General features: G+C 46.1%; 1 protein-coding gene across 1 annotated transcript in view; it reads right to left on the bottom strand.

Annotated features, from left to right (window-relative positions):
• Sdk1 (sidekick cell adhesion molecule 1) overlaps positions 1-14,578 on the bottom strand; it is a 713,594-nt gene that overhangs the window by 256,755 nt on the left and 442,261 nt on the right. Inside the window, exons 8-11 of the mRNA XM_029477307.1 lie at positions 10,196-10,279; positions 5,495-5,689; positions 3,725-3,841; positions 2,372-2,539 (exon numbers count right to left, since the gene is read on the bottom strand). Of these exons, the coding sequence (XP_029333167.1) occupies positions 2,372-2,539; positions 3,725-3,841; positions 5,495-5,689; positions 10,196-10,279 (564 nt within the window). The remainder of the gene's footprint in view (positions 1-2,371; positions 2,540-3,724; positions 3,842-5,494; positions 5,690-10,195; positions 10,280-14,578) is intronic.

The raw sequence follows: 14,578 nt of genomic DNA, 5'->3' as shown, positions 1-14,578 counted from the left end.
TCACAAATTCAAGGCCAGCTTGGGCTGTGGAGTGAGTTCATGTCCTGTAAATTACAAGCTAAGTTTAAGAGCAGCCTAGGAAACATTATGAGACCCTATTTCAAAACAAAAGGTAAAAAGAGGGCTGGGGATGTGGCTCAACGGCGGAAGCCCTAGGTTTAATCCCATGTTGTAAATGAACACATAAGTAAAAAAAAAAAATAGCAGAAAAAATAAAATCTATATTCTTTGCTAAGATAATTATTGTGTTAACATTTCCTAGTGTTCACATAGCACCCTGTGACTTTGAAAGTCACTTTTATTTGTGCTGATTGATTTAATCACAAGAGCAAACCTGTGGGGTTTGCCCAGGACCACATTGCTGGTGAGAGACAGGGTCTATTGGCTGTCCCACCACTGAGGACCCCAGAACCCACAGTCAGCCACACAGAAGCCAGGGGACCCCACTCTATGACCACACACAGAACTAAAACTTGTGAGTTCCGGGGCTTCACTTGAAGCCCAGCATAGTGACCTGTCAGCTGTGTCTCAGGAAAAGTTCCTGAGTCTTGCCTACGAGAGGCCACGTGATGATTAGAGACAGCTAGACTGAGAAACCTGGGTAAGTCTACTGGGCACTGAGCTGACTTAGTGTCACATAGCACGGTCCTAACTTTGATCCTCAACAGATCCACAGAAGTTTCTGGAATATGATCTATGGAGAGTCAAACCTCATTATCTCCTTTTCCACAAGCTTGTGGATGTGGAGCTATGTCCCCCATGCACGTTCCTCTGCTTGACTCCAACCTCCAAACGTAACAAAAGCTCCGTTTTAGTATTTTGTCAATATTGCAGGAATTTAAATAAGTTTAAAAATAAAACCTCTGGTGTTTCAAGAATACCCAATAAAATATTTTAAAGGGTTATTTGGGGCTGGAGGGATGGCTCAGTAGTTAAGCATGCATATTGCTCTTGCAGAGAACTGAGTTCAGTTCCCAGCACCCATTTGAGCTGTCTGTAATTCCAGCTTTAGAGAACTGAAAGCCCTCTTCCAGCTTCTGTGGACACCCATATTCATATACATATTTGCTTTGCCCTCCCCGCCCCCAGGAATACATATAATTGAAAAAAAAAATAAAACAACTCCATTAAAAGGGTCATTTATCAAAATGTACAGTGATGGTATGAGAGAATATGCCATATATGAATGAAAGTGTTGTGCACGTGTGTGTGTGTGGTCATGTGTGTGTAACATACATGTGTGTAAATGTGTGTGCACATGCATGTGTGTACATGTACTTCTGTGTGTGTATGTGTGGTCATGTGTGTGTGGTCATGTGTGTATATGTATGTGCACATGCATGTGTGTATGTGTATATGTACATGTGTTTGTGTCTTTAGAACCGACTGCATCTTCACATATTATTTGAGTGAATTTGAACTTTCTCTTTCACCAGAGACCCTTACAGAGATTATCAGTGTGTGCTGGCTTTTTCTGTTGGAAAAATGAGCTGTTAGTAAAGTGGATTGGAGTAACAAGAGGAAAGAGCACTTACACACTAGAGGCAGGGAACATTTGGTGTTCAGATCGTCATGTTACAAAAAGCAATTCTCTCTGTACTTCAAGAACCAGTGACCTACCATTGAGGCTGGTAAAAGCTGGAGGAACAAAGGACGCTCCCACTGTTTGTTTCTATTATACAAGAAACATCCTTGTCTAATGTAGCTACAAATCAGATGGTATAGAACAAATACTTGCTCTTGTGTGTGCACACATGTTCCTGTGTGTTTGTGTGCATGTGCACATGTATGTGTGCATGTGGAGGCCATTTTATTTCACAAGACAGAGTGTCTTCCTGTACCTGGAGATGTACCCAGAGATGTGTACAATGAGACAGGCTGCCCAGTAAGACAGCATCCTCCTGTCTTTGTTGCTATGGCACTGGGGTTACAAGTGTGTTCCTGATTTTATGTAGGTGCTGGGGACCAAACTCATAATTGCAGACCAAGTATCTTATTGATGGAGCAATCTCCTTAGACTTCTAATACTTTCTTTAGGATATCAATGATTAACTCAATTTTCTTATAAAATTAATCAAAACATTACTTTAGCTATCCCAGCCAACCGGGTATAATACGTCTACTGATTTTAAAAAGTCGATCTGTTACAGCTCTTGAAGCCCCAGTGAATCTCTGGATACGTCTCCTAATTATTCTTTCAGAAACAGAAAATTTAATTACTCAACAGATTTCTATAAATTAGTTGTAAAAAATAATCACTTTCTTTGGATTACGTGAGAAAAATCTAAGGGGGGTATTGATATCCCTGGGACACAGATCATGCAGAGACAAGCGCGGAGTTCACAGGAGGTTCTCAGAGAATGGTCCTTACTCCACACGGTGAGCATGGCGGAGGCGTTCACAGAGGCCTCCGTGTTGGCTGCATAGCAGGTGTAGTTTCCAGCATCGTGGATGAAGACGGGGGCTATCCTCAGCCCCCCGGATTCCAGCAGCATGAACCTAGGAATCCGGACAGAGCCACTGGCCAGAATGTGGTTCCCTGAAGAGCAGAAGAGAGGAGCATTAGAGGCGCAGCCTCTGGCAGGGAGGGTGAGGGAGGATGGCAGCAGGCAGGAGAATACGCCTTGCAAAAGGAGCATCCTGGGTGCAAAATGGCTGAAGCGGGTTTCCCACCATCACTGAGGGGATTGTGAATACCAGGAACATGCTAGCTGCCTGGCCCTGTGAGAGTCTGTTAAACAGATTAGGATCTGTGTATGGAATCCTTGCCTTTGGGTGTTTGCTTCTGTTTACCTCACATCCAGGGCTTAATATCTTCAGGACCCCAGCAGGCAGAGGCCCTCACTGAGGGCTTATGTATAGGACAGTCATATTTACACAGTTATTACTACCTTTTAACTCCCACTGACTTTGCTGATTTAAAAAAAAAAACTGTATGTGTACAGCAGTGGTTCTTAGCTTTCCTCATGCTGTGACCCTTTAATAGAGTTCATCATGTTGGGGAGACCCTCAACTATAAAATCACTTTTGTTGCTACTTCATAACTGTATTTTTGTTATTGTTATAAATCCTAATGTAGAGACCCGTGTTTCCTGTTGGCTGTACACCCCTATAAAAGGATCATTTAATTACCCAAAGGGCTCGTGACCCACAGGTTGAGAACCACTAGTGTATGGGTTACATGTGCATATTTGTGTGTGTGTAGATGCACATGTGCATATGCACAGGTTCACATGTAAATGGTGTGCATATATATAGAGGCTGTCTCTTTTTCTTTTTCTTTTTCTTTTTCTTTTTCTTTTTCTTTTTCTTTTTCTTTTTCTTTTCTTTCTTTCTTTCTTTCTTTCTTTCTTTCTTTCTTTCTTTCTTTCTTTCTAGACAAGGTTTACAGCTGAGAACTGAAGCTCACGTACTGGGCACGACTGTCTGGCCAACAAGCCCCCAGGATCTCCTGTCTCTGCCTCTCTTGTTCCAGGATGACAGGTACAGATCTTTGCACAGGTATACCTGGTACACAGGGGTGCTAGGGACCCCAGTCCCCAAGTTTTCTGGAAGCCTGGGCTCACTTGTCTCACTCACTCACACTGCACCCTGGCATCTAGTTCCTGTCAGAGGTATTCAATAAATGTTACTTAATCTTCCCTGAGTGACTGAGAAGGGAAAACAAATCAGCCAACATTCCAGTGTTTTCCACAGCAGCCATGGCCACTGCAGAGCCACCTGCCTCTCTTCCATGTGATGGCAGGTTTGGGAGCTCCAGACACCTCACACCTCAGGACAGCCGTCATCCCGTCAGTAACCGTGGTGTCCACTGGATGCTGGGTGAAGGCAGGAGCAATATCTGTGGGAGGAGGGGAGAGGTAACAGTGAGCTGTGGCATCACCTCTGAGAAGCCTGCCTGGTGTCACACAGAACATGCAGGGCCAATCAGAGGGAAGGCTACTATGTCAAAACCATTAGTCATTCTGGAGTGGCTCCAACCCAGTGTTATTGATCTCCCAGGAATCACCTGTTTTTGTTTAGTGTCTATAGGGAAGTGGAAGCCCCGTGTGAAGTTCCGGGGGCCCAGAAAGCATGTTTATCTACAGAAACTGTCTTTGTCCTTTAGGTGACAAACTGTGCCAACTACAGGATGACACATCTACACTTCCCGGGAACATTCTGAGAGCTGACATATATGGTTAAGAACTCCTGTTCCATGCTGTGGCTTCTTTTTATTCGTGGGGACAGGTAGGCAGTGTGAGGGCTGCTCAATCCTGTATAAAAGAAATACGGCAGGGGCATGCTGGGATAAGATGCAGCCTGTGTACCAGTGTTTGACAGACTAGGCGCCTGCCTCTTTCCTCAAGATAGGAGAAGTTGTTGTTGGTGGTGGCGGTGGTGATCCAGCTATCCTCGATACACTCCCATACCCTTCTGCACAGGCATGCATTCTGTGCTTTGTAGCTGTGACATAGACCATGTTCCTTAAAGTCTACAACATCTATTACCAGACCCTTCAAAGAAAACACACACACACACACACACACACAACCCCAAACTATCTGGTCATCTCTGCTTCAGAACACCCTGGCCACAGCTGGAAGGTAGGTTTTAAATAATTCTAATGGATGCAAATTCAGTTTCTAGTATCAAAACCCAATATTATTTCTACTGCTCAGAGCAAGATTGGTTTCCAGCGCTCTGGTGTGGAGGACAAATGTAACTCCTAGCAAGGGGGTCAAGGACAGTGACAGTTTACCAAAATACACACATGCATTTTAGGAACTTGGCCATCTCTTAATACACTACCGAAAATCACCAGTCCCATTCTGCATACACGCACACATGCACACACACACACACACACACACACGCACACATGCATGCATGCACACATACACAGCCACACTCCCCAATGGTGCTCACATCTGCAATATCAGCACTTTGCCACTAAAAGGGCAAACTTGAAAGGTGCAATTCTGTAACTGCTAAATTCCATTTCATTTCAGAAGAACAATGTTACAGCTGCGGGAGATTAGAAAGAAAACCCGCAGATACAGTGAGAACCTGTACTTTTATTTTATTTTTTCAAAGACAGGGTGCCATGGTATTTCTGCTAATGGGATAATAAAAGAAGCCCACAAAAGAACTATAATTGTTCAATAAAACTAAAGTAGAGAATGAATTTTTTTTAATGGAGAAAAAAAAAGATCAAAAGGAAAAGATTAGTATACACTATCTACCCGATAGTCTTTCTGATTCTGTCCAGACGGGGGGGAAATGGAAATATTTTTCTTCTTGTCTGAAATAGTAGGTTTTTTTTTTTTTTCTTTTGGACAACTCAGCCTCAAAGAGCAAAGCTCAAAGGCCATGACTCTCCTTATCTCACCGCTCATCCAACACAGGGCCCTGTCCTTTCACCTCAGGAGCTGACAGGATGCTACTGCCACCCTGTGTCTGAGCAGAGGGGGCAGCTCTGTCTGACCTGAAGGCTGGCCATACTGCTACTTACTGGTCACATCCAGGTAGGTGTGAGTCTGGATCTCTCCTCCTTCATTACTGGCAAAGCACTGGAAGATTCCAGAGTCTTCTGGACTCAACTTCTGAATGTGGAGGCCTCCGCTGGGGAGAACTTTATACCTAGGGTTCTGGAGTTTGCTGAGGGGGACAGCATCTTTGTACCACTGGAGAGTGGGAAGAGGAACCCCTGGATAGGAACAGAGAGGAACATTGCACTCCGGGAGGTTTCCGTAGGCGGGGAAAGACTAAGTGTCTTCTGAAGCAGTCTTCTTGGACCACACCCCATCTATTGGGGACATGCCCCTCATCTTACAGAAGAAACCCACACTGAGAGGTCCGAAGAGGAAGAAGGAATAAGCAATGGCCGGGGGTCCTCCCGACTCTCACCTTATGGCCCTAGGTTTCCACCCATTTAGAAAGATTTCAACTGTAACTGCCCTTGAATTTAGGACAGGATTGATGTATATGATTCTGTCCCTGCTTGGAATGCTGGTCTAGGGTCATTGGGAGCTTCTAGATTGGGTGGACCCAAGTGGGAAGAATTGGCACCATTGCTGGGGCTAGGGCTAGGGCTGGGGTTCTTAACTGAATACAAATGAGGAAGTGAGCTGAGTACCAGCATTTATCTCTCTCTACTTCCTGACTGTAGATACAATGTGACCATCAGTTCCTGATGAGCTGAGTACCAGCATTCACTTCTCTCCACTTCCTGACTGTAGATACAATGTGACCATCAGTTCTTGATGAGCTGAGTACCAGCATTCACTTCTCTCCACTTCCTAACTGTAGATACAATGTGACCATCAGTTCCTGATGAGCTGAGTACCAGCATTCACCTCTCTCCACTTCCTGACTGTAGATACAATGTGACCATCAGTTCCTGATGAGCTGAGTACCAGCATTCACCTCTCTCCACTTCCTAACTGTAGATACAATGTGACCATCAGTTCCTAATGCTCCACATCCCTGTGGTGATGGACTGACCTCTCAGCCTATTAGATACTTAGTCACAGCAATGAAACAAATTGCTAATATAACTTCAGAGGCAGTGAAGATTGGGCAGGTTTGTATATAAAACTCTTGCCAGGCACTTAGCACAGGCTCTGTGGATACTGTAGGTACTTATTACTACAGTCAATAACAAAGCTGAGGCCACTTCAAACACCGCCTCATCCAATGAGCTGGTGGTTATCAATGGCCTTAAGGAAAGTCTATACTGTGGGGGGAGTGATTTGCAAGCCTTAGGGACACCCTGATTAAAGGAAGTGAGGGACATGTGAGGTGTCAGCTTGTGGACACTAAATAACTTGCTTTGTCCCTCAGATCCTTATGATGACAAGAAGTAGGAGGTGCAAGAGGCCCTGTACCTGTCCCCCAAGAGCTGAGTAAGCTGAAAACATGGCAGGGTACTAGACTAGAGGACTAGAGGACCAGACAAGCTCAGAACCCAGGTCCCTGCCTAGTATCCCCTTCCCCGTGTGGTGGTATCTCTGTGAGAGACAAGACCTGGCTTCCAATGTGGACATTAAGACAGGCTTTCATAACCTCGGGGGTATACGGAGGGAACTGCCTGCAACCTAAGTAGCACATGTGGACTTCTGAAGCCTTTCTTTGCCATGGCAGCAGTCAGTTCACATAGTCCAGGGCTGGTGGACCACAGCAGTTCAGTGCCTGGGGCAACCCAGTCTGGTAGGGAACATATAGGCCCTTCACTCAAACCTGTGCACAGCTAGGGGAAGACAGCTTCCTGGGGAATATCTCTGCCCTTCCCCAAGTTCAAGAAGACCACACCCGTCCAGAAAGTGAGAACTAGGTGTGCAAGAGGCTCCACAGAGAACCAGCCCAAACCCGTATGACATAACACACTCCAGAAATGCAGCGGGCATGGGAACCCAAGAAGATACAAAGAGTTAGTTCTAGAGTTTAGGTGCCTTTGTTCCTCAGTTTCCTTAGATAAAATGAATTTTTTTGGTTGGTTCTGAGACAAATCTTGCTGCACAGCCAGGCTGGCCTTCTTGCTTCTGCCTCCTAAGTGCTGGGATTACAGGCACGTGCCTCCAGGCCTGGCATTATAAAATGGATTAAAGTTTTAAAGAGCACATTTTGCCAGGATTCTCTAAGGCTTACGCAGACCCCTGACTCGATGTCAGCGTACGTGGGTGTAGAAGGCCCATTTGAATGAATAGAGCTAATGTCGGGAGCATTTCCAGATGATGTGTTCTTGGGCAGTCCTTTCCCTTAATTACGTTTCCTGTCACCTCTCATTAAATCAGGACAACTTTTTAAAACCCATTTCAAGGTAAAAGCATATGCAATTCATGTAAAACCTCATAATGGCGATTACATGATGTAGCTCTCACGGGGTGTCCCTCCACCCCCACCTCCCATGCGGTTTGTCTCCTCGCCAGAGTTAGGGGAAAGCTGTAAATCACATGATGGCAGAGCACTGTTCGGAAGATCTGTTCAATACACATTTACAAGTCTATGCTTAACAGTTTACCCTGCAGGGATTCTATGAAGAAGAGAGCCTTCTCCTGTCCGAGGGAGAATGTTGAGATTGTCATTTACTGAAAAATAATAGTTACTACGTGGGAGGGTGGGAGTGTTTCTATTAGGGGCAATTTAACGTCAAGTGGGAACCGTAAGCCCCACCGTAGTAGAGCCGTGCAGTAGAGAATGCACTTATTTCTAAAATACAGACTTCACATAGCTTCTCACCCTCAGAGCTACACTTTAGAGGCTGCTATGCTAGGGGAAAGAGGGCAAGGCCACCACAGTATGAAGTGTCTCTACTCAGCATCCATCCCATCCTTCTCCTGTCCTCCTCTATGGCTGCATTAACAGAGCTGTGACTGAGGAGAACAGAAACACAGCGTGCTTAGAGAATGACCATGATGAGGTGACCAGGAGTGGGGACCAGAGTCCGCAAGTTCTCTGCCAAAGAGGTCTGATATAAATCATGGGAAGGGACTTCTGGTCAGAGGCGACTGCGTTTACCAAGAGCTGTTGGGAGCCCCACAGCTCCCATTTCAGAGCTGAAGGTGGGGTTGGTTGAATACAGGGAGATGAATCTGCTCCTAGTCCTAGGCATTAGCTTTTGGAGGTATCTGAGTGTCATGGCAGGAGTTTGTGCTGGGGCACATGGCCATGGACTGGGTTTTGGACTTCTGTTGCATTGCTGAATGGTCCCAGTATTTGGTGAGCAGCTTCTACATGCCAGACACTTGGTGACAAATTTCCAATATTGTAACTTGTTTCATCTTGGAGGCTCTGAGTGTAACACTTAACCATGCTTTCTCTGGTGAAAGATTTCAACTGTGTGTAAAGAGATAACATCTCTCTTGTGAAACTGGGACAGTCACTAAACTGGTAGTGTGAGAAATATCTCAGTCTGGTCTGTTTTTCAGTATGAGGTGCCTTTAAAGCTCATCAGAGGGCAGAGACAAGCAGGAGGCCCCGGGTCCCCTGCTATGTCCTCTTGTCCAGGTGCTCCCAGTTCATGCTAGGGTAGATAAGTCACTAGCAGTCAGTCACAGCTCAGAAAAGGAGGGAGTCTCCAGCCACAGGACATCCATTAGATAAAAGCTTTTTATCCTGAACCAATTGGATAGGGAATTTAGGACTTTTTTCTATAGGCTGATGCCAGACTTAGCAAGTCGTAAAATAAACTGCTTCACATTGGCTACTCTGGATCTCCAGCACTCTCATTACAAAGTGGGGGTCATTGTTTCTCACAAAAGCAAAGCTTCCCTTCCAGCGTTTAGTGAGAGAAGGAGAACTATTTTTATGATGCCAGATCTAAACAGACAGGAAAAGAGCCTTTTCATCTATACAGGTCTTGGTAACGGATTGCCTTGTAAAGCCGGTAGTGTGTGTGTGTGTGTGTGTACATGGTGGGAGGGGCAGCATTATGCAACTCCCTGTGAAACCATATAGTAAAGTCCATGGACAGGGCAATGGGTATGGTGAGCCATAGGGAGGAGGGGACAATGGCTTGTGAAGCATGAGAGCTGCCCCAGAGCTAAAAGGACAGAAAAGTAGGAAATGTTCCTGTTCAAAATAATTAATAACGGGGCCTGAAATATACCTTAGTCAGCAGAATGCTACAAGCCCCAAGTTCCATTCCCAGTACTGCATAAACCATGTGTGGTGGCTCACACCTATAATCCCAGCACTCAGAGGTGGAGACAGGCAGCTCAAATAAGTGCTCAATCAAGGTCAATCAAGGGCAAGTCTGAAGCTGCCTGGGTTCTCTGAGAGCCTGTCTTTAAAAGTTAATTAATTAATTAACTAACTAATTATTAATAAAAATGGTACTCAATCCTTATCATCTGGTGGATGAAGATGGGTTTCCTGAGAGCCATGGTCTTAGGCTCACATACTCTGGGGAACCCAGGCCCTGAGGGGGAGTCACAGGGTCTTCTGTGTCCTCTGTCTCTCGGGCAGACCAGGGGTAAGAGCTTCCTAAACTTCTCTCCCCTCTTAATTACATCTTGCCACCCCGGGGCTATGTTATAGACAAACAAAGAAGCGGGGTCTTCACAATGACTTACTTCAGCAAGACCACAGGCTGGTTACTGAGTCCCATATTCCCAAACTTCATGCTCCCTGTCCCCCTAGAAGGACTTAAAGGTTGCTGTGGATAGTCACAGTCATTGACCACAGGTCCCCATCTGGGACTTCCCATACTCACCCATGGCTCGACATGGGATGTCCATAGTTTCTTCCACTTCCCCTAAAATCCGACTCTCTGGCTCAGCAGTGAAATATGGTGGCTCTTTAAACAAGGAGAAGAAAACAACCCCTAAGTAAAGACATGTCATAGCCTTAATGTGAAATGTCCTCTATAGTTCATGAGCATGTGAGCACTCATGGTTCCCAGATGGCGGCACTGTGGAGGAAGGTTGGGGAACTTCTAAGAGAGGGAGTCGCTGGAGGAAGTGAGCTTATGGGGATGGGTCTTGAGGCTTTGTAGCCAGACACCACTTTTTGTTTACTCTCTGTATGGATGCAATGCAGAACACCCAGCCTTCTGCTCCTGCCACTGGGGCTTCCCTGCCTGCTCCTGTGGGAACTGTGGGCAACACAACCCCTTTCTCCCTTTAGTTGCTTTTGTCTGAAGTTCTAATCACAGCAGTGAGAACATAACTAATGCACCCCCTCCCCCACCTCTCCCTTCCCCTCCCTCATCTCTCCCTCCCACGCCTCTCCCTCCTGCACCTCTCCCTCCCCTTCCCCTCCCTCTCCCTCTGTCTCTCCCTCTCTCTTTTGCTTTAGCTTTCTTTCGCTTTCTCCCCGTGTGGTATATGTGTGTGTGTTTGTGTATGCACGTGTGTGTGTCTGTGTATGTATGTGTCTGTGTGTCTGTGTCTCTGTATCTGTGTGTCTGTCTCTCTGTGTGTCTGTGCATGTGTCTCTGTGTGTGTGTGTCTGTGTGTATAACTGTATGTGTGTGTGTCCGTGTATCTGTATGTATATATGTGTGTCCGTGTGTCTGTATGTATATGTGTGTGTCTGTGTGTGTGTATAGGCCAGAGGTCAAGGTCGAGTGTCTTCTTCAATTGGTCTTCATTTTATTTTTTGAGACATCATCTATCATGGGATCTGAAGCTCAGCAATTTGGCTAGACTGGAATCCTCCTGTCTCACTCTCCTCTACCCTAGCACCAAGATTACCGATGTGCACTGCCGTAGCTGGAGCACAGGTCCTCATGTATGTGTAGCAAGTCCTTTATTGATGGAGCCGCCTCCCCAGCCCTCAGTCTGTGCTCTCAGGATTGTTCTAACTACATCATCGTTAGTCACCATCACGCTCACAGACTCAAAGTTGGGGAGCAGCAGGCAAAGGTGATTTATATTCTAAGGTTTCAGAAAGCAAATTACCACTCAGGGCGATGGCTACTTCTCAGTTTATGGGCTTGAAATCATGGAATATCTTAATTCACATTTTAGAAAGGGCATCCCAAGAGCTTCATAAAGGTATATTTACAGCACAGTACTTCGGAGGCTAGTTTGTTTCCGTACCTAAACTAAACACCACCCGTGAGGCATGCTGAATAGCCCTATAACAAGGGGCCAGGTCTATATCACGGAACAGCGCAGCCTATTAACTTTTTTTTTTAAGTCTTAGCAGTTCTCCTCCAAAATGTAAATTTAATACTTCGATGGAATGCAAAATAATAGTGGGGGGAGGTGGAGGAGGACGGGCAGAGACTCTCATCAATCCTTGGCAGGGAGGGAAACTCCCAGGCATTTTTCTCTAGCCTCCCCCTTGCTTGGGGAAGAGGAAATGGTGGCAGCATTAGACAATGAGTTTCCTTGGAGAGTAAATTGCAGCATTTCCCCCAGTTTATTCAGCAGAGTCCAGCAGAGGCATGGCCGGGCTCAGGAGCATTAAGGCGGCAGTGATACTTCATTATCACGATGACAAAGGCTCTGGTGTTCACTTTCTGCGTGATAATTAATTTCTGGAGACATCTTCTTTTCATTGTAATAGTGTTAAATGTGGATAATAAGGCTTGGTGTGTCTTCTATATTGACTACATCTTAAGAAGAAGAAAAAAAAAAACCCACAAACCAGGGTGGGACCTAAAGAGGGGAACAGAGATGAAAACATGAGTTCCAAGAAGAAAGGACTGAAGGTTTCTGAATGGACAGAAAGTGGGTACCAACTCTGCAATTACCTGGGCCTCTTGAGCAGGAGCCCTGCCCCAACTCCCCATGTGCCCTGTGGAGGTGGCAGTGGGTTCACTAGGCAGAAGCAGAACCCTCTGATAGGAGTTTTGTGTGTATAGACCGGCCAGGAGACGAGCTGTAAAGATTTGAAGTCCTCCCTTTCTTAGCTGGTCTTTGCACACAGATAGTCCCTGCTCAGACGCGTCTCTCTAATCAATAGTAACGCTAGCAGTACTATTTATGTTCCAACTCCACAGCGGTGCAGCCTGTCAAGGACCTTACGAACAGGTCATGGCCCGTATTCATCAGTGGACGCTAAATTCAATAGCTACCATCATGTTCTGATTAAAGGGATGTGAGGGCAAAAGGGGAAAAATTAAGTTAAATATCAACATTTGCTTGTGATTAATTACAGTTTCCATTTCCTCTGTCAAACATTCTATTTTCAGATAACTGCAGACTCAGGCACTTGCAAGTCATAATACAGGAGGAGCCCATATATCTTTTCCTCGGTTTACCCTGTGGAACTCTGTCCTCTTGGGATAACGGCTATAACCACCTTCATCAAAGCCCTTGTGACTTCCCCCAGAGACCCTCACGTGCTGGTTGACATTCCCTCGTAGAAGGAGGAGGCATGTAAGGTCCTTAGACCCTTATCTGAGATTTCAGCCACACCATCCTGCACCTTCTGGATCAATGAATATAATTCTCTCCTGGCTAAACATGGTTGCCTGGTTCTGGGAGGTGCCAGAGTCCAGACCAGGTGGAAAGTTAATGAAAGTGGGGACTCCATTTGTGTGGCCCACGGAGGAGTTGCCATCTACGATAGCATGCTATTTAGTGAGGTGGCTACTTTGGGGTTAACCATGCTTCTGTAAGTGACCCCTCACACATGCTCTACAAGTAACCTGGAAACTCACTGGTTCATTGAGCTAGACTTTATTGTAGTGTTGCCTTGGGGTATAGATCTGGTTTGGGTCTTCTTGGGTCTGGGTCTACAATAATCACCCTACTGGTAATGCCATCCTATACTGAGCCACCTACAGGGTGTCAGCCACATGGTCAACAGAGTTGATCCTAACTGCTCCTTCATGCTTCTGGTTGTGTGTGCACACACCTGTGCCTCGTTCCATGCACCACAGTCACCATGCAGGGTCATGTGTCTATACTGTATTGGAACACAGAATGGTCCTTCATCGTGAAGATGCCATCTACCCTAGCCCCTGTGCCTAGCCCAGGACCAATCTCCACTTTCATTAGTTTTTCATGTCAAGAATGTTATGGAAGCAGTATTGCTGTATGTCACTTGGAAGTGGCTGTCCTCATTCTGTGTGGTTCCCTTGAAATGTGTCCAATAGGAGACACACTTGAGAACATATACCCATCCTGAGGACTCCCAGCACCTCCAGAGCCATGGTATGGTGGTTTGAATAGAAATGTTCCACCTCCACGAGCTCATATATTTGAATGCTTGGTCTCCACTTGATGGAACTGTTTGGGAAGGATTAAGAGGTGTGGCCTTGTTAGAGGTGGTGGGTTCCTGAGGGTAGACTTTGAGGTTTCAAAAGCCCCCTCCCTCCAATTGGCTCTCTCTGCCTTGTGTTTCTGGATGGGGATGTAAGTAAGCTTGAGGTACTCCTCCAGTGCTGTGGCTCCCTGCTACCGCATTCCCTGCCCTGATGGTCACTGACTCATCCTCTGAAATTATGAGCCCTCCAATAAATTTCTCTTCTTTTTTTTTTTTTTAAATAGGTTGTCTTGCTTGTGGTGTCTTATCATGGCAATAAAAAATTTACTAAGAAGCCCAGGTGCTATTTATATTCTTGGCTTCTGAGGAGTGCACAGTGGCACATGACTGGGGATGGAGACGGTGAGTCCACACCATGTTCCTGGGGATGGACATGCATGAGGAGATGTCACTCACCACAAGCCTTGGCCAGGTAGGTGTGGTGCACAGCACACAGTCAGGCAGATATGCCACCTCCCTACTTTACAGCACCTCTCTCACTGATGTGCGGAAGGGTGGCCTAGAGGCACCAGGAAACTTTGTAAGCCTTCGGAGACACCTGTTACAGCTTGTTCCTGGAAGGCTGACAGGTAGGTGAGCTGACAGGCTAGAAGTTAGAGCTGCCACAGTGACACTGCCTGCTTCATGGCGCTTCTTCCCTGCCACCCATAAGCCACAATCTCTCTTTGTGGGTCCCTCACGCCAACCCATATTCAATGGGAGCTCTCGGGGGTCTTGCTTGTTTCCACACTGTCTACAGGATGAGGATGGTGGGGCACTTACTAGGTCTTCAGCTGTGGGGACTTGCAGCTGAGCCACAGAGACACCCTGAGGACAGCCATCTAAGGCACATGCCATTTTACCGCTTGATCTTCCAAGGGCAACTGGGTGAATC

The sequence above is a fragment of the Mus caroli genome, chromosome 5 (genome assembly GCF_900094665.2).
Source record: "Mus caroli chromosome 5, CAROLI_EIJ_v1.1, whole genome shotgun sequence".
Classification (NCBI taxonomy): domain Eukaryota; kingdom Metazoa; phylum Chordata; class Mammalia; order Rodentia; family Muridae; genus Mus; species Mus caroli.
The sequence above is the reverse complement of the archived record's forward strand: the minus strand, read 5'-3'. Positions and strand labels throughout refer to the sequence as shown.